General features: G+C 39.3%; 1 protein-coding gene across 3 annotated transcripts in view; it reads left to right on the top strand.

Moving 5' to 3' along the window:
* Positions 1-24,625, top strand: part of THSD4 (thrombospondin type 1 domain containing 4) — a 234,349-nt gene that overhangs the window by 194,017 nt on the left and 15,707 nt on the right. For all 3 annotated transcript variants that reach the window (XM_005521456.3, XM_088063116.1, XM_014251253.2), the window contains 6 exons: positions 10,394-10,569; positions 14,309-14,405; positions 15,275-15,517; positions 17,782-17,911; positions 19,576-19,780; positions 20,070-20,243. In XM_005521456.3, the coding sequence (XP_005521513.2) occupies positions 10,394-10,569; positions 14,309-14,405; positions 15,275-15,517; positions 17,782-17,911; positions 19,576-19,780; positions 20,070-20,243 (1,025 nt within the window). The remainder of the gene's footprint in view (positions 1-10,393; positions 10,570-14,308; positions 14,406-15,274; positions 15,518-17,781; positions 17,912-19,575; positions 19,781-20,069; positions 20,244-24,625) is intronic.

Here is a 24,625-nt window from a genome sequence, read left to right as displayed (position 1 = left end):
CTCTCTGAAGTTTATACAATTGACTCTCTTTGGCTTTTTTCTCTCCAAAAGCTTTTCTTGGTTCTTGGTCAGCCATGAGACCATTTCAGTGTTTCCTCAGTCAGGAATAAGAGGTGGAGGCTGCAGCATGTGCTTCCAGTTCAACAGCTGTAATTGAGCCAAGGCCATGCACCATTGTTCAGCAGATACTACAGTGCAGCAAAGCAGTTTCTCCCAAGCCATGATCTTTCCACAGGATCCCACTATGTGCAGATAAACTGCTGAGCCAGCCAAGGCCTGTTCCTGTGTTAGGCTTTGGGAGGTGCTCTCTGAGGTCCTGTCTAGAACATGGTGTGCATAGAAACATCAGAGCTTTGAGTTGTGACTTGGCAGTGGCCTGTGAGTGTAACCACTTGAAATTATGGCAGTCATTATGGTCTAGTCCACACAAACCTGGATTAAAAAGGTGGATTTCTTTCTATTTACCCTCTCCCTGATAAAACTTTGCTTTGAGTCGTATTGAAATAGGTCATGTAAAGTTGAAGACTTTGTGCTACTGGTTAAGAATCTGTGCTGTCATTTGGCAGCATAAAGCACTTCCTAGACATGTGTAACCTGTTACATTGCAGTAATTGTTTAGTTTGTGTTTATAACAGGAAACTAGTTTAAATTACTTTTGGAAGGGTAAATACTTAAAAGGCTCTTCACTCACAGACTGCATTCATAAAAAGACTTGCTTATTTATCTCAAATATGGAAAAAATGTTCCCCGCTGAGTATGAAACTACATGTGCTGGATGTACTTTTACAAAAAATTAAATTCACTGTTAATGCAAACAGTGTGAAAAATGCTGTCTCAAATGCAGAAAAAATAGATTATGGATTATATGAATTTTGGTTTAAGTGAAAATTAAGGCTGTAGCTAATCGCTTTTTATGGTTCTGAAAAAGTGGTACTGGAGATATTCTATTAAAGGGAGAAGATAAAGCTTATTAAACTTAAATAAGACTTAATCAAAGACAGAAAGCCAAGGGTTTTTATTTTTTCCCCTGAGGTGGAATTGTAAAGGAGATATAATAAACTTGCTTCTGAAATGTTGAATATTTATTGTTCAGAATGATAAATTAATTTCAGTCTTGTTTCACAGTTTGAGGCCATGTATATAACAATCCCTGTGCAGTGTATTGATTGGGAGACCTGTGGGACTGATGCAGAAGGTCTAGAAGATCAAACCTGAGAATTAGGAGTAACTGTCTGCAGAACAAGTGATCTGCTTGCACACTGTAGGGGGGAAGAAAATAAGTTAGTTCTTCCTAAAAGAAGAGAGCAACTTGCTTTTTATTAATGTATTCTTTCCCACATATGCTTGGAAAAATTTAAATTCAGTTCCTGATGGCAAAATAATTATGTAGTTTGTAGTAGTTAACTCATTTACCTCTGTTGTCTATTTGGAATCTGGACTGCACTGTTTCATCTGTGCTGCAAACTAAATACTGCCATTAATTAGCCTGACTTATCTGATGATCTGAGGTTAGACTCACAACTTGCACTCACCATTTTTTCCCTGTGTTTCTGTGAATAGTTAGATCAGAGATTTTTATTTTTTTTTCATTAGCCTAGTAGTTAGCTTGGGAATAAAGAACAGCAATAGAATGAGATGTGATACTCTGAAATGCTCTCTGTATTTGGAATCCTGTGCTACTTTTTGTGAAATATTTCAGTCATATTCTTTGTTGGTTTTGGAGCTATAAAAGTCATCAATAAAATGTGATGATTTCTGGTTTTGTCGTGTCTGTAGATTTCTGGGCTTACCTCCAGGTATCAGTTGTGTGTTTCACATGGTTTAGTGGCTTTGTCAAATAAATATCAAATCAGTTCCATCCCAGAACATCTTTTTTATGTTTAAATGTGTGGACTGCCATAAACAATAACATGATGCTGTCCCAAGCCTTTATAGCCAGGAGATGATGCCTGAGAAATCAATAGCAGTGCTGTATTTCCAGCTTGTCTCTGACCACCCAGCTTATTGTGCCAGGTTTCCTCTTCTGGCAGAGTGTACCCAGGTGAATGGAGACAGCCTCTCACGAGTGTCTGTGTCATTTTTCTTCACTAGGAGCCAAATACTCCAGAGGATTTCTAATAAATTATTGTTGGTTTAAGTGAAAGACTAAGGTTTACGTGCTGTTGTCAGCTTTGATTGGAAGAGAGAATGAGCGAAGAATTGGATGATTTTTTCAGGACTGGACATTTGCGGTCTGTCTGCTTTTGTTTGTGGCCTGTGTCCTTGCTGTAATGGGCACTGAATTAATCAAATCACCTGTATCCTTACCCTAAAGGCCTCTGAATTAATCAAAGCCCATCTTCTTCCACCCATAGTCCAGTCTCTGCTCTTGAGTGTCTGTGCCCATGCCCTGATCTCCCCAGTGTTGTTGTCAAGGCTTGCCTGCACTGGCGGCCCAGTGACTGCCTGGCCCCACAGCCACTGTGGGCTCCTGCTGCACCTTTCTGCAGGACAGGAAAACCATTTCAGATCTCTCCTCCATGCTGGTGTCAGCATTCACTCAAACCTGACTGTACCTGGGACTTCAGCGTCTGGGTCAGCCCAGCCTGAAATCAGCCCCAAGGTGTGGAAGCCCTGCAGAGAGCAGCAGTATCAGACTCTGGGCCAGAGCAACTCACACCTAAACTGGGGCACCCAGCAGTGCTTTGCAGCTCACAGTCTGTGTGTTTTGAGTTACACTGTTTAACTTTACCACACAGAGCATCCAAAATTCTTGAGAAATTCCACTTGAAATTCAAAACAGCTTAGGAGTATTCATTAGCTCCAATTTTTCATTGCAAGGAACAAAAGCTATTTAGCAAACAAAAGAAGCAGTTTCTACTTCAGCTTTTCATTCCTGTGAGACAGAGTGCTCTTTCTGCAGAGATGTCACAATCTGCTGGTTTAGTTTAGCTGTCATACAATTATTCCAATTCTTGGCAGTTGTCAGGAGTGTAAGGAGGTACAAAACACTTTTTGTTATGCCAGCTGGAGGAAAGAGTGGGGTATTTACACATGTGCATTTCACTAATCTGGCCCTTCTGACTGAAGTAGTGTCTGGATTAGAAGATAATTCAATTGCAGTTATCTACCTAAAGGACTTTTGCCAAATGCGTGCTGAGTTTCTGTGCTGGGTTCACTAACGTGCAGCTGAACTGTGCCAGAAGGCTCAGCTATCATGTTCAGAGCCATTAGCAGCCAGTCCCATCAACTCCTGAAACACAAGAACCAGATTCTAACTGAAACTGTGTAACTAAGCCAAATACTATCATCAGCAGGTTCAGCTGGAGCTGCATGGCTAAGATATCACATGCTACATTGGAAATGTATCCCTGTTGGAGCCTACCAGTCCTGAATGTTGTTTGTTATTTCCAAATCCTTGATTTACAGCTATTGCCAGTGAAGAGTATTTCCTGATGGTACTGAGGTAGGGTGGGAAATAAATTACTTAGAATTCAAGCCCTGCTTTTTCACTGGACTTGGACAAAAATTCTAATTATGTCCTGTAAGAGCTGAAGTTCTAAGACTGCCATTTAGAACTGCAACCTCAGTTATGCCCTGCCTTCTTTACAGAAATAAATTAAGGATGTAAAAGTAAGAATGGGAACAGGGATTTTGAATTTCTATATTTTAAAAAGTCCACAATTTTGAGTCAGATTCTACTGATTAATTTCTAGAGTCTTCTGAAGCATAGGAGTTCCCTTTGAGGCACTGCATTTCCCAAAACAAAACAGTAGATATGCAATGGGTTATACATTCAGCATAGCTACAAATGCAAGACATGTATGATTCTTACTACAGTTCTCTGGGGTTTAGTGTTGTCCTTCTCTTCATATTTAATTCCTCTCAGTCTACTTTTGTGCTAGCCCTTCTGTCCTTTCTCTTCAGTATTTTCAAGGCAATGGTAAAATTACATACAGCAGTAAATTTACATAGACTTTAATGGAGTTGGGAACTTAGTTAACCACTGATACCCCTTCAACTCATCAGAAATGTTTGTGCAAGTTGGAAGAGAGGTTTTTATAGATTATTTTAATAGTACTTAATAAAATGTATTTGAGGTATATAATTATAGAGAATGGCTAGGTAAAAATAAATGGAAAGTTCATCATTCTTATCACGTACTGCCATTGTGCATATTAATTGTGTCAGTCCTTTTAGGTGAGGTCATTTGCAGAATAATGGAATCTGCTCATTTTCAGTTTTTGTTGGAATGATTCTTATCTTCAACGAATGTTGTGCTGGCCTTCTGATAGCTTGTCTTGTCCTTCCCCCAGTATAGGGGGCTGTAATAGACAACTCATGAAACTCAGGAACTGTTCAGCAGTGAGTGATGTCACTTCTAACAGGAGCTCTTTACTCATTGCAGTCCATACTTTGATACAAAGTAGGAACTGAAACACCCTTGGTGAAGAACCGGGTCGTTGCATATATAATTGTGGTGGTTGTTGAGATGCAGTGCCAATATCTGCATGTCATGAACAGCATAGAGCATTGATGCCTTCACACTTCCCTGACTTTCATAAAGCCTGTTGTGCTAAGGAGGCCTAGGCAGGTTTATTTTTGTTCTGGACCTCATAAACATAGCACTAGTCTAAAGATGAACTTTATCTCTGTTGTTTCCTCTTACTCCTTCATTTCATTTCCCAGTAAATGTTAGTATGGCCTACAATAAATGCTTTTAGAAACTAATTATATGATCTGGGTAGACATATACTCTTTAGTGTTCCCTAATAAGGCTATTTAGAGCATATCTCAACATTCAGAATTATTGCCTTGGCATAGCTTACTCGGAATCATGTAACTGTTACTAGTTTTGTACTCACAAATAATAATATTAAAAGTCATCAATCACTCAAGAGTGCCTGCTTGAAAAATGGGAAAAGGCATTTTATTAGAGCAATTTCAAAGAAGGGAAACAGTAATAAGAGTAAACCTGAAAATGAAACGCAAGATGCAATTCACAAGGAGTGCTTATGCCTTGCAGTGCAAAAATTCACAAAATGCTGAAATTCTGCTTTAGTGAATGTTTTTACTTGCATCATCAAATCTTCTTCATGAGCTCCCTATTTCCAAAGCTCCAGGCTGTTCGCAGACATAGGTTTACAGTCTTAGTGTAGCAGCTGGGTAATAGGATGCAGAACATTCTCTGCTTGAGTAACACTGCTGTTTATATGGGTTTTCCAAAGGTCTGTGTTGCACACTGCTTCCCACTGGGATTGAGGATGATGTGTGGGAAAGCAGCAGTGACACTGAAGAACAATAAATGCCATAGTATCACATTTTGCAAATGTCAGGTAGTATATCTGTGTGTGTATTTTGCAGTACCTCGTGTGCCAAAGTCTCAGAAGTTGCAGTGTGAGAATGCTGTTGTCAGAGAGGGGCTTCCTGCGTTTTGCTTCTCATCTCACCAAAAAGGCAGAGGAAGAAGCCTAGACTAGCTATTGTGTAATGTTTCACTGGCTGTAGCTAATACCTATCAGGGAAGACTGCTAAAAAATTTGGGCAAATCCTGCATCCTCTCCTGACAGAATCTCAAGATTTGGTAACATGTAGATTGACTCCGCTCTTTGGAGATTTTACTGAAGCCATTGAGACCTCAAACCTGCTGTAGTGTCTGGGCTTGAAGAGATTATATAGCTATAGGACATCTGGCTTTTTTCTCAAAGCTTATAAGACTTACTTACAACAGTAGTTAATTGTCTGTTGTGTTTTGCTGCCCCAGCATTTTCCTTGAGCTGAGGCATCAACAGGGCTTTTGGAGTCAATCACAAAAGGAGCAGGCACAACTGAGAGAAGTGGAAGCTTCTCTCTGGGGAAATTGGGGAAGGAATAGTTCAGTGGATTCTCCAAAATGGAAAATGACTGTTAGCTGCAGTACAGAATTTTACTTTTTTCCTCATGCAGAGATGCTTTAAAGTAGCCTAGAAGCTGTGTGCTGTGACTCAGTATTTCTAGACTGTGGTCCATGTGCTCCCTCTTTAGTGACCTAACAGGTATTGTGTATTCCATCCTGCAAGATCGACAGGCATGAAGGCAGGCTGTGTTTTGTGACACTGAATAGTTTTTTTGATTTTTTGTGGTTTTTTTGGTTGAGGTTTGGTGTGTTTTTATGTCTGAAGTTGTCTTCAAGTCCTTTTGGAGAAGAGAGTTTTTGCAATCTGTGCATTCAGAAGTGGCCACTGGTTTTAGGAGTTGCACTGGGGTGGCAGCTGGTATGGCAGGCTGTAGGTATGGCTGCTCTGAGTTAAAGGCCAGCTCAGTGCATCTGCTGGACTTTTCCACTTTCTAGACTTTTCCATTTGCTGGACTTTTCCAACAAGTCCTTCCCTTCCTAGTTTCTCTTCGTGTTACATTCCTCCTGTTACATTCCTGTTACATTCCGTGCATGGTTTGTACCATGAAGCCAACTGACTTATCTCACAGGAGATGTTACCAAAGACTATCCGTGGGGTTTACTCGTACAAGATGCACCACCCTACGCTGATTTTCATTATGCACTATGTGAATATTTTAGATTTGTCTCTGAAAGTGCCATATAATGTATTTTTCTGCAGGAATGATAAACAGGAGAAGTTGCATGTTTCTTTCACTTCTTTCATCAAAGTGGTTTCTCAGAAGTAGTCTGATTATTTACTAGAGCTGTATCTGGGCACTTTCTTTAAAGGTGGGAAAAGTATTGCTGTTTCTATAGAAAGCTAGTATGGCCAAGACATTTATGCACTTTAATTCAAATTAACAACAGGATTAAATTTTTAAAAGCTTGGTTTTTGATTGGCAGCTGCAAAGTAAATGCAGCCTGAGAGCCCCATCCATCTCACCTGATGCCTTCAGTTTTAGCTTTCATATTTTCCAGATTCCATACTGCCTTCGTGTGTGACTCTGAAGTTCATATAAAGTGCTATAAAGTTCTCTTCACAGTGTAGTTAGACAAAACTATCCCTTTCAAGCCTGAGAACCAAGGACACTGTTGCAGCTTCAGGCCCAAAAAGCATAAACAACGGTGAATTGAAGGGAGCAATCTGGGAGAATGGGACTTCATAACCTGAGGCTGTGGTTGGACCATTAACCCCAATATGTAAATGAACCAAAACTTATAAAAGTGTGAAATCTCATGACCGGTTGTCCATCTTGGGTCCATCTTGGATGTAACCCTGGCCAGGCTCTTGTACTGCCCAAGGTGTGTTCTTATAAAGCCTTTTAATTAAATACCTACTTTATTCCTTTGACTCTGTCTAGCCTCTGCTCCAGATAACCTCTTCAGGCACCACAGCCACTTGCCTGCTCGAGGTGCCTTTGTTGAGGACTTCTATCAAAGAACATTTTATGATGTCTTGTCAGTCTCTGACTTGCACCTTGAGTGCATCTGCAGCTTGTCAAGGTTCCCTGGATGAAATCACCAGTGAGACATTTGCAGTTGGCTTCAGCAGCCAAGCCTTCATCTGGATTCCCACTGACCACAGCTGAAGGCTGCAGCCTCTTCCCAGGGAGAGGAACTGCTCCCTGCTTCACTCTCTGTGGTTCAGGACCAAATGAGAGCCACTTTATATATATGGGAAAGAACTTCAATTCTGTCTGTCTACAGCCTTCTTGTGGCTTATAAAATGATTAAGTAAGACTTAGGACACTGTTCTCCCAGACAGAAAAACCTTAGGACAAAAATATATGGTATTACTCTGCATATTAGTACTGTTGCCAGATTTAAGAAGTTTCATTTCATTATTGGTACTGTGCCTATTTTGGGTGAAAATGTACTGCAAATAGTGAGGTACTACAGCCACACCTAAAATATTTCTCTTCAGACGTGGTTAGAAAAATAGGAGTCATTCAGCAAGACACTTAAAATATATATCAAACTGCTAATATGGAGAAGTTAATCAGAATTTGAACCCTGAAATACTCCATATCACTAGTTCAAAACGTCATTGAAGGCCACTGTAAACAACAGTTTTAAAAGCTGTTTCCAAATGAAAGATAGATTAAATGAGCTACAGCCTGTATGAGGAATTCCTCATGAGAAATTAATGGTAAAGCTCCTCAAAATCTTTCATGCTTTGGCTAAAAATATTAGCACCATAAAAATTCTTCAGGGGGCAGAGTTGAGGTGGTAGATGCAGAGTGATCAAAACATAAAAGAGGCACATTTTCCCTTTTTATGGAGAGGCCTCTTTCAAATCTGTCATATGATGGATTTGAAATGAAAGTTTAATGTGCACTCAGTTTTTCAGACAGCCATCTTTCTACGGCTTTGTTATTAATAACAATTTAATCTTAGCCAGCTCTTTTTTTTTTCTTGAGCTCTTGATGATTCATTTATCTTATTTGTTTAGCATCTATCTAAGAAAAAATACTCAGATCATAAAGTTAAGGAAGTGTTCCACATTAATAAACCAATTTTAAATCAGTCTCCAATACATTTTGCAGAAGTGTTTGATCTATAATTGTTTGAATTAAAAAGTAGCAAAGTGTAAATAGGGTATAAATAGCAAGCAAATAATATGACTGGATTTCCTGTCTAACCTGTATGCAATATTTTTTGAGCTGTAATTTTTCCTCTCAGCATGATATGAGGAATGATGAGGCCATTTCCATGGCTCATATTATATAAAGTACTTTTCAGCTAATGTCCACAGTATAGAGCTTGTTTTGTTGATGTGTTAGTAAATGAGACCTAGGAAGCAAGTGGATGTATGGCAGCTCTTGGGAAAATAAACATGTAGCATTAAGTAAAATAAAAGTTCAAAATGTGTGAATGCATTTACAGGGTCTGATGCAAAGCCATTTATTTAATTGACATTTTTGCTTTTGTAGAAATATTTCATTAATATTAAGCAAATTATAAATAGTTGGGTAGTCAGCAGCAACCCCTCCAAGTCAGAAGATCTTGAATTTTACAACCTAACAAGACAAGTGAGTGTCACTATCCCTTCTCACAGGACATTCTGTTCTGAGTCCTGCAGCAAAGCAGGAAGACTGCTTCTACTGATTAGCTAAGTTAATTCAGATGTCTGGAATATGTACAGACAATAAAAGTTTCATTTCTAATGTGTGCTACTTTGGAATTAGTGGCATAAATTTAATTTCCCATCATTTGGGCTATGCATGTAAGTTTTTCCTAATAGTGAAAATAGTTGTGTATAATGTTGAGAGCATTTTTACTGAGAATCACCATTATTGAGACAGGGCGAAGAAGTTGTCGTCTCTGGAATAACTGGGTCCATGACCCTAAACTTTTTTAAGTTCAAAGCTTGTACCTTGAATTTGGATTTTAAAAAGTAAATTACGGAGCAAGGTACTGCCAAGGGTTTTACTAGATTTTGTTGTCTCTTTTAAAGTTTATATTTAAAAGCAAATCCTTTTGTAATAAAATTAAAAATCGATGAGTAGAGCCTTTAGAGAAAGGGTTGTGTCTTATATGGTCAATGTCTGATAAAGCAATGTCTGATAAAGCAATGTCTGATAGGGTTTTAGTCTCAATATATATACTTTTTAAATTATGCAACTGTAATATTGCATAAATTATGCACATATATGCGGCAGGAGTTTCTGACCTTAAGGACTAAAAATTATAGTCACGTAGATAAGGAAAGTAGGAATGAGAGGGAACAGAGGCTCCTATGTCACCAAACCACTGACTTGCCCATAATAACAAAGGGAATGCGCTGCTCAGCAGGATATTGAATCCATATCTTAGCAATCCCTGCCTAGTATCTGATTTGCAAGTCACTTTTTTTTTATGCAACAGATCCTGCCATTTTCAGAATGCTCAGCACTCCAAGCAGTGCTGTAGGTCAGGACTCTGCAGATGTTCTGACAAAAAAATCTTGTTCTGAAAAGGAAAGGGAAGAACCAGCCAAAGGGCTTCATGAAAAATAACAGGAACGTTTGGCAATTCAGGGTACTCCTGTGCCCCTACGTTGTTGGTCCTTCTATATTGCCTAATGCACTGGTTTTCTGTATCTGACTCTGTGTTTTGTTTTGCCTAAATCACAAAATAGTCCATGCAATGGGAAGAAAGTGCAGGAAAACCATTTCCTTGGCATCCGTGTGTGTTGTGTGTGCTGCTGGCTGGCTGAGAGTCACATGGCCACCTGGGAGAAACTGTTGAAAAAGGTTTCCAAGCTGTCTTTGATTTTTCTTTCTTTTCATACAGCAACATACATAAACATACAAAGTTTTCAAAGATTGGTTTGTGTTTGGTTTGCTGAGTTTTTTTCCCCACAACTACTAATGCAACTCTGTTCTTTTTACCAGCTTTGTTCCCTGGTGTCAGGAGTACCTGGAGTGTTCTGTGCAGCTGTGGGGAACTGATTGGGCACCAGTGTGGGAAGGTGCTTTCCTCTGACCAAATCTTGTGTTTGTGTCCCCTCTCCAGCCCTGCGCAGCCGCTCAGGACGCTCCATCATCAACGGCAACTGGGCCATCGATCGCCCGGGCAGGTACGAAGGTGGTGGGACAATGTTCACTTACAGACGCCCCAATGAGATCTCCAGCACCGCAGGGGAGTCCTTTTTAGCTGATGGGCCAACAAATGAAGTCCTTGATGTCTATGTGAGTTAGTATTTAAATTATTCTTTCTGATGGAAAAGAAATTGTTCAGTTCATTGTTAAAATGCAACCCTAAAATGGCATTCAGTACCAACTCTCTGTTACTTTAATTTTGAAATGTTAGTTTTGCTATTTTCCATTTGTTTCGTGTGGTATCCATTTTGCTCCAAATCATAGAAAATCTAAATCAAGCCTTTTTCTCTCAGACTTAACTGATCCAGTAAAACCAATTGAACTTGTTCAGTAAAGTAGAAATAAGGCATACAAGTGTCCAAGGGTTTTCTTTTGTGAACTGGATTTTTTCTGGATACTTTCCTATTGAAACAAATTTGGCATAGTTTAATTTTACAGTGAAGAAGCAAATACTTAAGCCAGACAAGGCCTGTCACCATCTCAGTTTCTTTTAAAAGAAACAAGTCCATAAACCTACAGAATGTAGGATTTGAAGCAGGGCAGTTTTAATAGGTAGCTGTGATAGGAGACCATATATAATGGCCATTTGAGAAAGGGAGAAGAAAAATTGTGTCTAAGAGGGAGAAATCATATTGAGAAAGCTTTTTACTTCAGATAGGATGGGTTTTTAGTTCTTCATACTGAAATAAAAATATAACTGGAATTTATTACAACTTCTTCCAAGCTAAGTGGTGTGTTCTGAAATTATACACTTCCACACAGTAAAATTCATTTATTGAAAAAACTAGATGAACTGAATATATGATTCTTTCATCCAGCTGTGCCTTTTTTGACCTTGAGTGCAATATGGAGTAGAAAAGTGAGTGTACAGGATAATTTCATAGAAAAATTAATAATAACTATGCTGATTACTAAGCTGGGAAAAGCTAGATGTTGGAAAAGTTATTCCCCATCTGCTATATGGTGTCCAGTAAAGTAAGGTAATAATTATGCTAATGCTAGAATCATCAAGGTTGCAAAAGACCTCTAGGATCATCTAGTCCAATTGATCCAAACTTCTTTTCCAATTGATTGTAATTGACTGGGAAAAACTTGGGAAAATAAACAATTTGGCTCCTAAACTGTGCAATGCAGACTCTGTGTTTTTCAAATGTTCATGTCATTGTGCAATCACAGGGTTTGTGAGTTGAGGCTTGGTCCTGAGTTTTTCTTTTCAGCCAGATAATGCCCAGTACATAATGACCCAGACAGAAGAGGGTTAGAAAGTGGATTAAACAGATATTTCCAAAGTAATATCATAAAAAAGCCTTAAGTTTTGATGTTGTTAGATGTTAGTTTTGATGTTTGATATTGCAATGCTTTGGTTTAGGTTTAGGGAGCGTAAGAAAGTTGCTTTACCAGCTTTGCTCTGTGTTTACTGCTGTGGATTGGCACTTCTGATTTGACTGGACCTGAGATGTTTCTGGTTGATAGGAGGAATGCTACCATTCAGTATAGGATGATAGTTTAGTCTCTTTTTTAATACAGTGTGGGAAGATAAAGGTGAATAGTGCTAGATGCAAATCAGTGCTCAGTATGACACAGTCTTGCTCGTGGGTTTGAAATGTGTAGCCAAGCAGATATAGATGTCTTTTTTCAGACTTCATCTTACAGTGCCTGAGTCATGTAATTCTCCATTCACCCATACTCATGATCCTTATGCTCTGTGTAGAAAAATGAAGAGATTTGCAGATGGGAACTCCAAATGGCTTTCTGTTCTGTTTTCCTGAGATCATGCTTTCTTCCACTCTGAAATGTGGAGGAAAAAGCTTTCTGATTTACAGGAGGTAATAAGTAACAAGAAGAAGAGGCGCAAGTTCTGTCCAAGTGTGAAGTATACATTGCTACAAAGACTTAGGTCCACTAACTCAAAGCAAAACTATTCTATCGTTTGAGGTATTCTCCTGCAGTAAAGCTGGAACAATATGCTAATTAGGGTCTTCATCAATTAAGCTCTCTCTAAAATATGCCGGTCAGTTGTTTTGAGAAATGTGATGGGAAAACCATCACGTGGGAACCACTGGGAAGTTGTTCTGGAACCATCTAAAGAACAGGGTCCTGGTTCTGGAAGGGAAGTGTACTCTACTGCTGAAGTCAATTCACAGCTCATGGTTCTCTCAGGACCACAAAGAGGGTGTATTTTTTGGATAAGAAAGTGACATTGGAAGGACCCAACCTTACAAAAAAATACTACAGGCAGTGCATTATTAGATGGTTCAGAAAAGTGAATGCTCTCTGAGGGACAGTGTTTAGAGGAACAGCTATTATATTTGGCAAGGAAAGAGTGATTTTGACATAAGTTAAAACAAAAGTCTGAATCGCTAGTTGGTATTAATAGATGTGAATTTAGTGAAGCCTTGGAGCGTTAGCTGTGCTCTGCTGGGTCACTTGGCCATTAGGATAGCAGGACATTTTACTTTTATGTCCATGGATTGTGAGAACCAAAGAGCCAGAGCAAGCTCTGGTGTTTGCTTGTGGGTTTGTTGGTTTGAATTTTTGTTTGTTTGTGTTCTGGTTTTATTTGGCTTGGTTTTAAAAGGTACTTTGAGTATAGTCTGAGGCTTCTATCAGACTAATCCCCACAGAGAGCTCAGGCTAAAACATAAATGTCACATAGTAGTAGCAGTACTGACGTAATCAGAGCTAAAGTGGTGAAACTAACAGCTCAGGACACCCCTGCATTTGTAGTTTGGAAACACTGAGACTCAGAGCAGCAGTGCAGTAGGGTCAGCTGGGAATGGAGTGTGCTGCTAACAGTTTAAAAAAGCTTTCCTAAAGTCGTATCTTTCTCAGGTCCTATTGTGCCCAACTGCTTAAGCAAGCACACCCAGAGTAACAGTGACCGTCAGTCATGCTCCTGTCAGCTCATGTGGGCTCATGCAGCAGCATTCTGAAAACCCTGAGCTTCATTTTCATATTGAAAGGAGAAAACTTCTGGTTCCCACCTGTGTTCCAAAAAGAACACATTGATGAGTTGTGGTTTGCTGTAAGGCAGGGGGACTCTGGCTGTGCTTATGCTGCATCTTCGTTCATTTGAAAATGAATGTGGAAGGATGCAGGAGGGCTGCAATGATCTTCAGCTGCTGCAGCAAGTCCATGGGCCTTTGGGATCTGCTCCCTGATCTTTGCAGTGCTCATGGGGTGGGCAGCAGGACAGCCCCAGTTTGGGCTGGTGGATTGTTGGGGCTCCATGGGGTGCTGAGGGAGCTGCAGGGTGCTGGAAGGAGCAGCTGCCTTTGTGATGGGTGCAGAGTAACGCGCATGTGCTCTCTGCAGGCGCTCTCCTCGAGCCGCTGAGGAACCTCTAAAAACACAGTAGGCTGCATGTGTGGGGTTGGGGGTTGTAGTAGTTTTTTTCTGCTTTGTTTCCTTTTTGCTTTTGTTTCCTGAGGTGTCTGTCAAGTTCCTGCTATCTGACACTCTTTTGATGACCTTTGGACAATCTTCTGCTGCTGAGGCCTGGTGTGAGCCTCTGCTGCTCGGCCAGCACAGCCCACAGCACACCTTGGCCCCAAGCACAGCAGTCTTAGGTTTTTCAAAGAAGATTTAGACAGTTTCTCTGCCATCATAAACTAGTTCAATTTGCAAATGCAGGAGCTTTTATTTTCTTCTTTGCAAACAGTAACTTGTATTTTCTTCTTTTTGCATTTTTTGGAGACAGTCATTAACCATTTCTTCTATCCCAACCAGTGATAAATAATGTTATATAGCTGATCAGTTCAAGTTGGTATTTAAGTATTAATAATATAACAAGTGGAAGAACTTAATGTATGGCTGGTTTTCTTCTTAGATGATACATCAGCAGCCTAACCCGGGTATACATTATGAATATATCATTCCAGGAGACAATGTCATTAGTCCTCAGTTGCTTGCTCACAGGAGGCCAGGTAAAAAGCCACCATTTCCTTTTATCAAACACATTTTGGTACTTAATAAGCTAATGGAGAAACTCATAGCAATGAATTCATTGTAAATGCTGCCATTGATGTGGGAGAGGCCCAGAATTTCACCCTACATATTGAATGAAAACTCAGCATTGATTTGGTAAAACTTCAGTGAATTAAAACTGGCAAGGTTTATTATGTTTTATCTGGGAAGATTACTACTTTGAGTAGGAGTGTTGTAACCATGTCTCAGAAATGAAATAGAACATGATCTTTCTTTTCAGAGTCTTTTTGAGATACTTTAAAACAATCCTCCACAATCCCCCTTTCCTCTTTCAACTGGAGAGGATCAAACAGAGCAGTGTTCTCTTCCCAAGCAAGAGTCTGAGCAGCTCCTGCCTGAGCTGTGGATATGTGCTGTGTACTCCTAGGAAGTTCTGAAGGACAGGAGAAACTCTGCAAGTGAATTTGGTCCTAATTTTAATGTTCGTGACTTGCTTTGACAAATTTCTGAGTGTTTGGTATGTTCATAATGAGGACCAGCTGTGCTGTGACATGGGGAGGCACAGACTGCAGAGCATGAAACAAAACAAAAATGCTTTGGGAAATTTTGACACTGGGTTAGTTAACTCTACGTTGTCTTTGGAGATTCCTCAGTTTTTAGTTTTTAATGTATTTGCTGGCTAAGACTTGGTTATCTTAGTTTAAAACAGCACAATCTTTGCAGGTCACTATTAGGCAGTCTCTATGTAGCAGATTAAAGCTGCTTCCAAGTTTAATGATTCTCCATTTCTAATTACTAGAGAATAATAAATAGGCTAATATTTTCATGAGGCTCATTGTTTTACTTTTCTATTATTGTCCGTCATCAGGGGAGCCATTGAACGGTCAGTTAGGAATGCCAGAAAGTACAAGTCATGAGGATGAGGATTTGCATAGAGAGACAGACATCCTCACTGGACAGTCAGCTGGGACTTTTCCAGTTATTCAACCAGGAAGATTTCCTTCTCATCAGCCAGAAAACCAGGTGCCTGCTATGCAACCACCAAGACAAAACCGAGAACACAACTGGAAGCAGGTTGGAAAAACTGAGTGCACTACTACATGTGGGAAAGGTAAGTGCTCTGTGTATGCACAAAGCATTGTTAGACCTGCTGTTGTCTGTTCTCACAACCAAAAGGCATGTCACTACTATTACCTGTGCTTATATTTGAAACAGTAGAAACAGCAAGATTAACAACAGAAAGCATGGAAATATTAAGGCAAGGTACAACATTTACCTCTGAAAGGAAATATTTCAGTATTTATGGCAAGCTGCTCTCTCCCATACCCTTGATACGCAGCTGCTTTCCTCAACATTCTTTGGCATTCTTTACCATTCCCTCTTGCCTCTCCAGCTTTGTCAGATATACCCATCATGCTCTTTGTGTCTCTGTCAACAGTTTCCTGGATCTTCATGGGAAGGTTTCACAGGCATTTCATCAGACATATCTTTGTCTCATTGGATGTTGTTGGAGCAGCACTGATGTGACTTCAGAAATCTGAGGTTTTAATAGAGAAGAAGTGGGAAGGAAAAGGGATGGAAAGGGCCTGGTGAGCTTTTGGGAAGTGGTGCATACACTGCTTGCATATACTGCAAAGATTAAACTTTGCTGCCAGACATTCACAGTGACCACAGTTTCAGTAATGCAGAACACAAGCAATTACTTGGAAGAATAAATTTTTGTGGTGGTGAAAGTGAAATCTTTTGTACTATGCTTAGCCACCCACCACCATACCCATAACACTGCAGAGGTTTAAAATAAACATGTACCAGTGTGAGAGCTCAGCTGACTGTCACCAGTTCATATGCATGTAGAACATTTGCTTCTTAATTCGTCTGAGAGGACTTGTAAATTGAGAGAAACATTGTAAATTTGGTCCAAGGCCAGATGAGTGTCCATGTTATAGCTACAGACAGAGCTGAAAAAAACCAGCAGTATTGATAGCAATCAAAATTGCTTCTCAGATTAAAAAAAAAAAAAAGTTTCTCCTTGGAGAAATTACTGCAAAAGTACTAGAGCTAAAATACAATCAGTAAAATTCAGACTTCTTTAAGTCAGCCCTTTTGTGGAGAAAAATATTTTAGTTAGCTTTTAAGCACACTGTGCTTTTACTACAAGTCATATAGGCAGAATCCATAATTGTGTCTGATGATTGGCTAGCAGCAGTCAGTCTGTACCAACTGCTGGGTGAATGAATTCCCGTATTCAAGGTGAATTTTAGTATCCAGGTCTGGTAACTTGTGGTGCAGTTGCAGAAACACATCAGGGTAAATGTATTCTTCCTTTACATCATAGAAATCTTGGTTGTGTATGCCATGGCCTTATCAACATTGGCGTGTAGTTCTTGTCCTTTCTGCAGAGATTTGGTCACTCTTGGCTGTGGTATTAATGAAATCTGAGTCAAAATGAAGATAGCAAAACTGTAAGTCTTAAGAAAAAGAATAAAAATAAAAAAAATTAATTTCAGCCTCCAATTTACTCCACGAAATGTTGCAACAGAACTGCCAAAAATAAGTGTCTCTTTTCCCATAATATGAAGAATGTGTGCATGTTCTGATTGAGTTAAATTCAAAAGAAACTGGATCTGGAGAGCCGGATCCTGAGACTGTTGAGACTGTGTGAGCATTTCTTATAATCTTGGTGTGAGACGCCTGTGACTCTCATATGGCCCTAAGGCATTTCAAGCCAAATGAGGTTATATAGGCTGACAAAGAAGGGAGTGGAAAAATCAGGAAAAAAATCTGTACTATTTCAGGCTTTGTTTTCATTTTGCATCATTCAGTATAGGAGACTTTCTGCTTTTTTCTTTCCTCTGTATTTTCCATTTTCTTCTACTTCATTTTTTCATGCAGAAATATAGATGACTGTTTTTAATTTTTTTTAATGATCCACCAAATTTAAATAACCTTCCAAAATTCCAAGTTGCAAGAAAAGAAAAAGTTACTTTTGTGCTACCTGAGGAAAAGAGAAGCTAAATTAACAGTTTTGATGAAAACCTGAGATTTCAAAGCACATTTCTAAAACTTTGGCATAGAAGAAATACTATTATCTTTTTTTTTTTACGAAGTGAAAATGCTTCCCATGAGAACTGCCACCAACTCTTGTCCTAGATTTCCATTTAAGATGACTGAGCAAATAGATCTGCTGGAATTTAAACAGTGTGGAAATTGCTACTGCATCCTTACAGCTCTTACATTTGGAAATTTTGGATAAAGCCTTTGTCTGTGTTTCCTGTTGTCAGGTTATGCTTTTCCTTTCTGCATAAATGTTGGATGCTGCTGTTACTGCTGCAGAATCTTTTGCAATTCTTTACCTAATTGTCTGCTTCATTTCAGGATCACAGTACCCAATTTTCCACTGCGTTAACAGAATCACTCACGAGGAGGTACCTGAGGGTTACTGTGACAGCAGTACCAAACCCATTCCAGAAGAGGAGGCCTGCAACCTCTTCCCATGCCCTGCTTTGTAAGATACTATAATCTAAGTCAAGTGAAAGAAGCCAGTATCATTGAGATCTTGCATATCAAAGATATATTCTAAGTAGGAAAGTAGTTTGAGCTTCTAAATACAGTGCACTTGTGTTGTAAATTGTAGTGGATTATTTTTCCATAGTTGTTGGTGGTCTTCTTCCCCTTCCCTGGAGGCAATAGCAGAGTAAACAAAGGGGAACCTGGAACCAAGTAGGTGTAGCAGTTTCTCAGTTGTGTGTGGTTGTTCAGGCAGACCTGCTCTATGTGGTCTCTGTGGGTACACTTTTTCAAGTGAGAGGCTTCTGCATATGCCTGTGTAAAGAAGAGGCTCTGCAGATTCTGTGACTTCACATGAGATCAGTGTGCTACAGTGGCCATACTTTCATTATTTAAAGATGAGACAGTGCTCAAAGCAGCCCCTATGTACATTCACTTCTTTGCCCTCAATAGAGCAGTTCTTTAGCTCCAAAACTGGTTTCTCAGGTGGTGGTCCTTGTTTCCAGCACACTGATAGAACCAGCTCAGGTGTGGTTTCCTTCTGAATCACACTTGCTATTGGGAGACTCTGAATTGCAATTGGCTGGGCAACTTGTTTGAAACACTTAAAATTAAAAATATAAATAAAAATTTAAAAAATAACCAGACAAATAGTTCATCCAGAATGTATACCAAGGAAAGGAAAGGGCTAAACCTGGTTGCTATTAGAGCAACTCTCTTAGGTCAATTTTCCATCTCTCTTGTGGTTATACTCTTCAGTTCTCTTCTGAGCACCAAGTGGTCACTCCTTATCCCAGGGGAGTTTCTAATGATGTAAATGCCCTTATAGGCTCAGATGTCCCTGATGAGCAATTTCCTAGTGCATATTAGATACTCAGGAACTTCTGAAATTATTTACCTGGAGGTGGCTTCTCTCATCATAAATGTTTTCCTTACCCTTTTCATTCTAACAACTCATTCAGGATAATATCAAGAGTATAAACAAAGAAATGCAAGTATATAAATGCAGAGATTTTGCTTGCTGTCCACAAGAGTTCAGAAATAAAATGTGTAAACAGTTTAGATACTTCCTTTGGGCGTGTGTCTGTCTTAATGCTTGTAAAGAAAAAATTAAAAATTACATATTTATACAAAGATAACTAAATGAATACATTGAATTTTTGGAATAAGAAGGATAAATCTAGAGATTTTTTCAGTCTCTAAAGTTAATTATATTTGTTCATTGCTTGTCATTTACTATTTCAGTTTTACTGATAAATGAATGCCTGGATGCATTTTGTGATTTTTATGTTGCTGGTCTTTTTTAGAGCCTTTTCTGCAGAAAACTTTTATGCAGCACATTTTAAACTTTTGGGAAGTGTCATTAGAACAGTAATATATATTACAGACAAGCAGCTATTACAGGCTTAAGTAACACTTGTAATATGTCTTGAGAGCATGAACTGTGCAGTCTGTATCCATGCTCATTATTACCAGCCTCTGCAGGAAGGCTGTGTAAACAAGTGTGTGATGGTGCCTCCTAAGGGAATGTTGCACACACAGAGACTGAAGTGTGATTTCATAGGATTCTGGACTGGCATCAGGATAATGTCATTCCAGTTCTGTTAAGGTCAGTGGTAACAATTCTTTGTGGAACAAAGATTTCCTTTTTTTTCACTTCAGCTGGGATATAGGGGAGTGGTCTGAGTGCAGCAAAACCTGTGGGCTGGGAATGCAGCACCGGCAGATCCTGTGCAGGCAGATCTATGCCAACCGCACGCTGACAGTGCAGCAGTACCGCTGCCAGCACCTGGAGAAACCTGACACAACCAGCACCTGCCAGCTCAAGATCTGCAGCGAGTGGCAGATCAGGACAGAGTGGACCTCAGTAAGTAAGATCTGTTCATCTGGGGCAGAATACCTCAGAAAGAATACAAATTTTCTTCCAGGTATCACTAATCAAACATCAATTTGGTTTTGTTTAAAACAAGTGGAATATTAAAAGGCTTGGAAGTAAGTAAATCTTAGTTCAATAAATCCCTGCTTGACTATGACCGTAAGTTTCCTAAGCAGAAAGATGTCTTAGCAGGAATGAATGAACTGAATGATCCCAGCTCCCTGGTAAACCACTTGCAGTCCTTGCACAGAGTCCTGATGCAACCTCCCTTTTGTCACAGTGTTCAGTGCCTTGTGGAGTGGGGCAGAGGACTCGAGATGTGAAGTGTGTCAGCAACCTTGGGGACGTTGTTGATGATGAGGAATGTAACATGAAGTTGCGGCCAAATGACATCGAGAACTGCGACATGGGCCCCTGTGCCAAGAGCTGGTTCCTTACAGAATGGAGTGACAGGGTAAGGCTTCTCAGTATCTTTATCTGCCAAACCTTCTAAAAGAAGAGCATCAGAATTTGAAAAATCTACATCTATACAGCCATAAAAGGAGTAATCTTATTTCCCGTGTTTATTCTTGGTCTTTTAAACAGGCAAAAGCAAATAAAAAAAAAAATAATGATCCCAAGGGCTTCTTGAGTTTGTCTTAACATACAAGAATGCATGGAAAGGGCAAGCCTGTGGGTATATGGCCAAATGTCCAGACTTAGAATTGGCTCTGAGTCTGAACTTTCCAAAATATTGAGTGTGCTGAGATTTATTATTCTTCCTTGCTTAGTGCTGAGTCTCAAGATTCAGACTCTTAAAGGTTTTCCTACTGTTTTTTTAAGGGATACAGATTTGAGGCCTGATGTTTGCATTTAAGTTCAATCCATAAACCAATTATCTCATAGGTGTGAAAAGAGGGGAACAACTTCATAAACTCAGGCAGGCCTGGTTCAGGCTCTTGTATTTTGTGAATGTGGATGTTGGGGTTAATTTTCTTCCAATGAGTCAGATTCTCTGCATGAAAGCAGTAAAACCAGTGGTGATTGAACTCGTTTCATGATTGGGCTCAGAGTTGTTGTTTAGTGGTGATATTTATATGGTTTCATTAAGAGGCTTACAAACATGGGCTAAGAGCCTGGTATTTTGGTCCCTCTTGTGGATGCTTGCATATCAATTTCATCTGTAGGCAAGTTCAGCCTTCAGTCTGTAAAATCCCAGCCACATCTCCCTTTGCTTTGACAGACAAATAATGTAATTTATCAGTGAAGCTGTAAGGTTACATTCATAGCTTCATGACTTCATTGTTTAGATCACTTTGTGATAGTCCCTCTGAAAGCCAGGAATGTCAGGCTCACATGCTGTGTGTTAGTTTGGACACTCAGAAGATTTTTCACATGGTTTGGATGCCAAGATGGAGCAGGAACTTCACAAGTAGGTCAGGTACCTGCTATGTCACAGAACTTTAAAAAAGGCTGATCAGACTCTTGCTACAAGGTCTGCAAAATTTTCAGCCCCCAGACAACTCAAATAGATTTTATAAAGAAAACAAAAATACAGACTACTAAATCTGTCTTGTGACTTTTTTCCCAGTGTATGCTCTTGCATATTATGGACAGAATGATACCAGGAGAAGCAGGGGTATTAGTGTAAAGGGCAAAGATTTTGCTGCAGGGAAATGGCAGTGCTTTTGTTTTTCTGCCCTTTTTTCTCTTTTTTTTTTTTTCTTTTTCTTATAGATCTGCTCTTTGTACACTGGTGTTAAATCCATTCTACCCTCAAAGACATCATTTAGCCCAGCTGCCCTCACCCAGTGTGGTTCCACCACATAAAGCACAAACATTGCAGTGAAAACTCTAGCACCATTCTCCTCATTATCCTACACTCATATTTAGTTCTCTGCAGAATTAAAAGCAGCTTTTGAGCTGAAGGTTATAACTGTAGAATGTTATTATGCTTATTTATATGTGTTAAATGAGATGTAGAAGTGAAGCAGGTAATGTGGAAAATGTTGGAGGTTTTTTTCTTACCACAAAGGTTTTAGGGCCAGAGAGTAAAGAATGGATTTTGTTACCTTCCCAGTTTATATAAGTGTACAGATTAATTTCTTCCAAATGCTTGCTACTGTAGTTGGCATTATTCACCATCACTTCTGCCAGGAATGGGTTTGGAGTTTGAGTCACATAAAGGATGTAAGAAACAGCTTATTTCAGGAAAAAAGTAGATTTGAGGTGGAACATGCAGGATCTCCTAAGATTCACACATACCTCATAACTCAGATGTTGAGCTGCTCAGGGGCAGTGATTCCAGTGGCAGGCAGTGAAATACAGCAACAGTGAGCAGCTTTGCAAAGTCAGGCCATTGGCCATTAACTGTCTTATTGTGCCCTGAAAGGGCTGCATCTTAGGAGCAGAAATTTCTGTGTAGAGGAGTGTGTTTCTGTTGAAAAACAAGAATAATTCTGTCATGGTCATTCCCAGGTGTATGGGCTTTGCATGTGTCATTTCTCCAAACAATTCCTTAAAAAGGACTTCAAGCCAAGCCACACTTCAGCAGTAAGCATAGATCAGCGATGGTCAGCCACAAATGGTTCAGCTAAGCAGCCAAAAGTTCAAATGCTTAAAAAAGCTTGTTCAAACCTCTTGAGTCTGCAAAACTGTGGTGGAAATCTCACAAGAACAGACCTTCTTTGTGAGATTTATTACATGCCTACTTCAAGTCCCAGCTGGAAATACCACAGAACAGTCTTTCCCATTGTATTTTGACATTTCAGCCGTGCCTAGAAGTAAGAGGTAAAAGAACTTATCATAACTTTTGGAACTTTGAAATGGTTGAGTTCAAACTTAGTTACAGCTGGAAGAGAAGGCCTTTTCTGAACCCACTTTGCAAACACTTCATGTGTACAGTTGCACATGCAGCAAGTAGAGATTTCCAGAAGCCTGTCAGAGACTGGTTAGGCACGTACTTCCTCTTTCAGCAAGGGATAGATCAGACTTCCCTGTCTGGATTGATGGGATGTATGGGCCACTACAACATAGCCTTGGTTAACTAGCAAAACATCAAGGAGAAAACAGAGCAACATAAAAATTACGGTTGTCTTTGCTGGCAGCAGATGTTCAATTTCAGGATTTGATAACTGTGGTACATATTTGTGCAGAATTTGACATGAGTATTCTTTAACAATGTTTTAAGAAAAAAACATGGTCTAATTTAGGAATGGTGAAAAGATTTTGTGTTTTCTTACTTTACTGAGACCATGCAAAGTTTTAATTGATGCAGAAATCACTAGTTACCTATATTATCATTAATAGTTTATGTGGTTCTGAACTAGATGACTATATCATTACTTTTCCCTAAATGTGACTGCAGCAATATTACATATGTGCAGTTAAAAAGTCTATAGAGCACATATGAATTTGTGTGTAGGAGTTGTGTTTCCTTCCCAGTGTGGGCTGTATGTTGCTTTACTCTGTAAATAACATTTCTTGCCGTGTTCTCCAGTCTTGTTTTCCCAGAATGTATTTATGTATTTCATGGGCTACCTATTTTTCCCCATGGCATTGACCTTGATGTTGCTTTCTACACACAACAAATTTTTATATATGTAATTAAAAACCCCTTCATGTTCCTAAGACAATTCAGTTTTTGATTTGTGGTGTTTTGATAAACAGGTGTTAGAGCCCATTGAGAGTATGTTACACAAACACTTTTACCTGCAAAGCTTATGAGGTGTGTGGCCACCATGTGTGCTGTGGAAAGGAGGGAGAGAAAGAATTTATTCTTGGGAAACTTGGGAAACTTCTTTTCTGAAAAATACATACTCTTGTTCCTTGTATTGGAAGTAGGTCTAAACACCATCTATTGATATCCACCAGGCTTAATATTGAGAGAAGCAGAAATTTTTACCCATTTCAATGGAAAAGATTACAGGTTAAAAGTCTGCAGTAGCAAAGTGGGACTGATTGGTCTTATTTTGTCTGTGCCTGTCTCTGCATTTATTGCTCTATCTTGAGCATAAATAAGAAAATTAACTTAAGTTTCATGGCTTTGACTTCTATATGATCTTTAACCTCTTTTGCCTATAGAGAGTCTGGACAAACTTTTGTGATATTTTTATGTGCATTAGTAGAAAGATTGCTTCCTGTCTCATAATTCTCTAAAGATGTCATACTGCATTAAAGCAGCAGAGTTCCACCAAACAGCATCCATTAATCAGTAGAGTAAATCTGGTGAACCTTACTGAACTTAGCAGCAAAATGGGATTGATGGGAGCAGATGAGATTCTTGCAAACATTTCACATGACTGATTTTTTGACAGCTCTAATTGCTGGAAAGTTTATTTCTCCTATGGGTCAGGAGCGGGAAACTGCATTCTCCTGATTTACAGCAATGAGAGACTCACCAATGTTTCCTTCCAGCTAACTGGAGCATTCCCCCCTTGCATTTTTGTTTATTCTTCATTGCCATCTCCTCTATTCATTTGTTTCTCATTTTATGTTTAGAGCCTACTTAGAAAAGAAGCCAAAATAGAAACAATTCTTAGATGTTAATGAGATTCTGCGGCCAAAATAAAATCTTGGGAAGAAAGAAAAAATGCTGCACATCAGGGAACATAATCAAAACAAACCAAACACATGCTCTGGATTTCACTCTTCATTAAAAAGAGTAACAGCAATGCTTCTGTAATAATCTTCTGCAAGAGAACTGTAGTAAAAGGACAACTTCATAAAAATCAATGCATTATTCTTTTCAATTATGAGAATTGCCTAAAAGGTTCAAGTGGGTTTGTTGACCAGTCAAATGTGGAAACAACAATGAATATTGTAGCTTACATTCTTCTTTCACTGCTTTTTATTTAA

This window comes from Pseudopodoces humilis, chromosome 16 (assembly GCF_049639895.1).
Source record: "Pseudopodoces humilis isolate 2021_Gansu_Grassland_sample_001 chromosome 16, ASM4963989v1, whole genome shotgun sequence".
NCBI classification, from domain to species: Eukaryota; Metazoa; Chordata; class Aves; order Passeriformes; family Paridae; genus Pseudopodoces; species Pseudopodoces humilis.
This window is presented reverse-complemented; position numbering and strand designations above follow the sequence as displayed.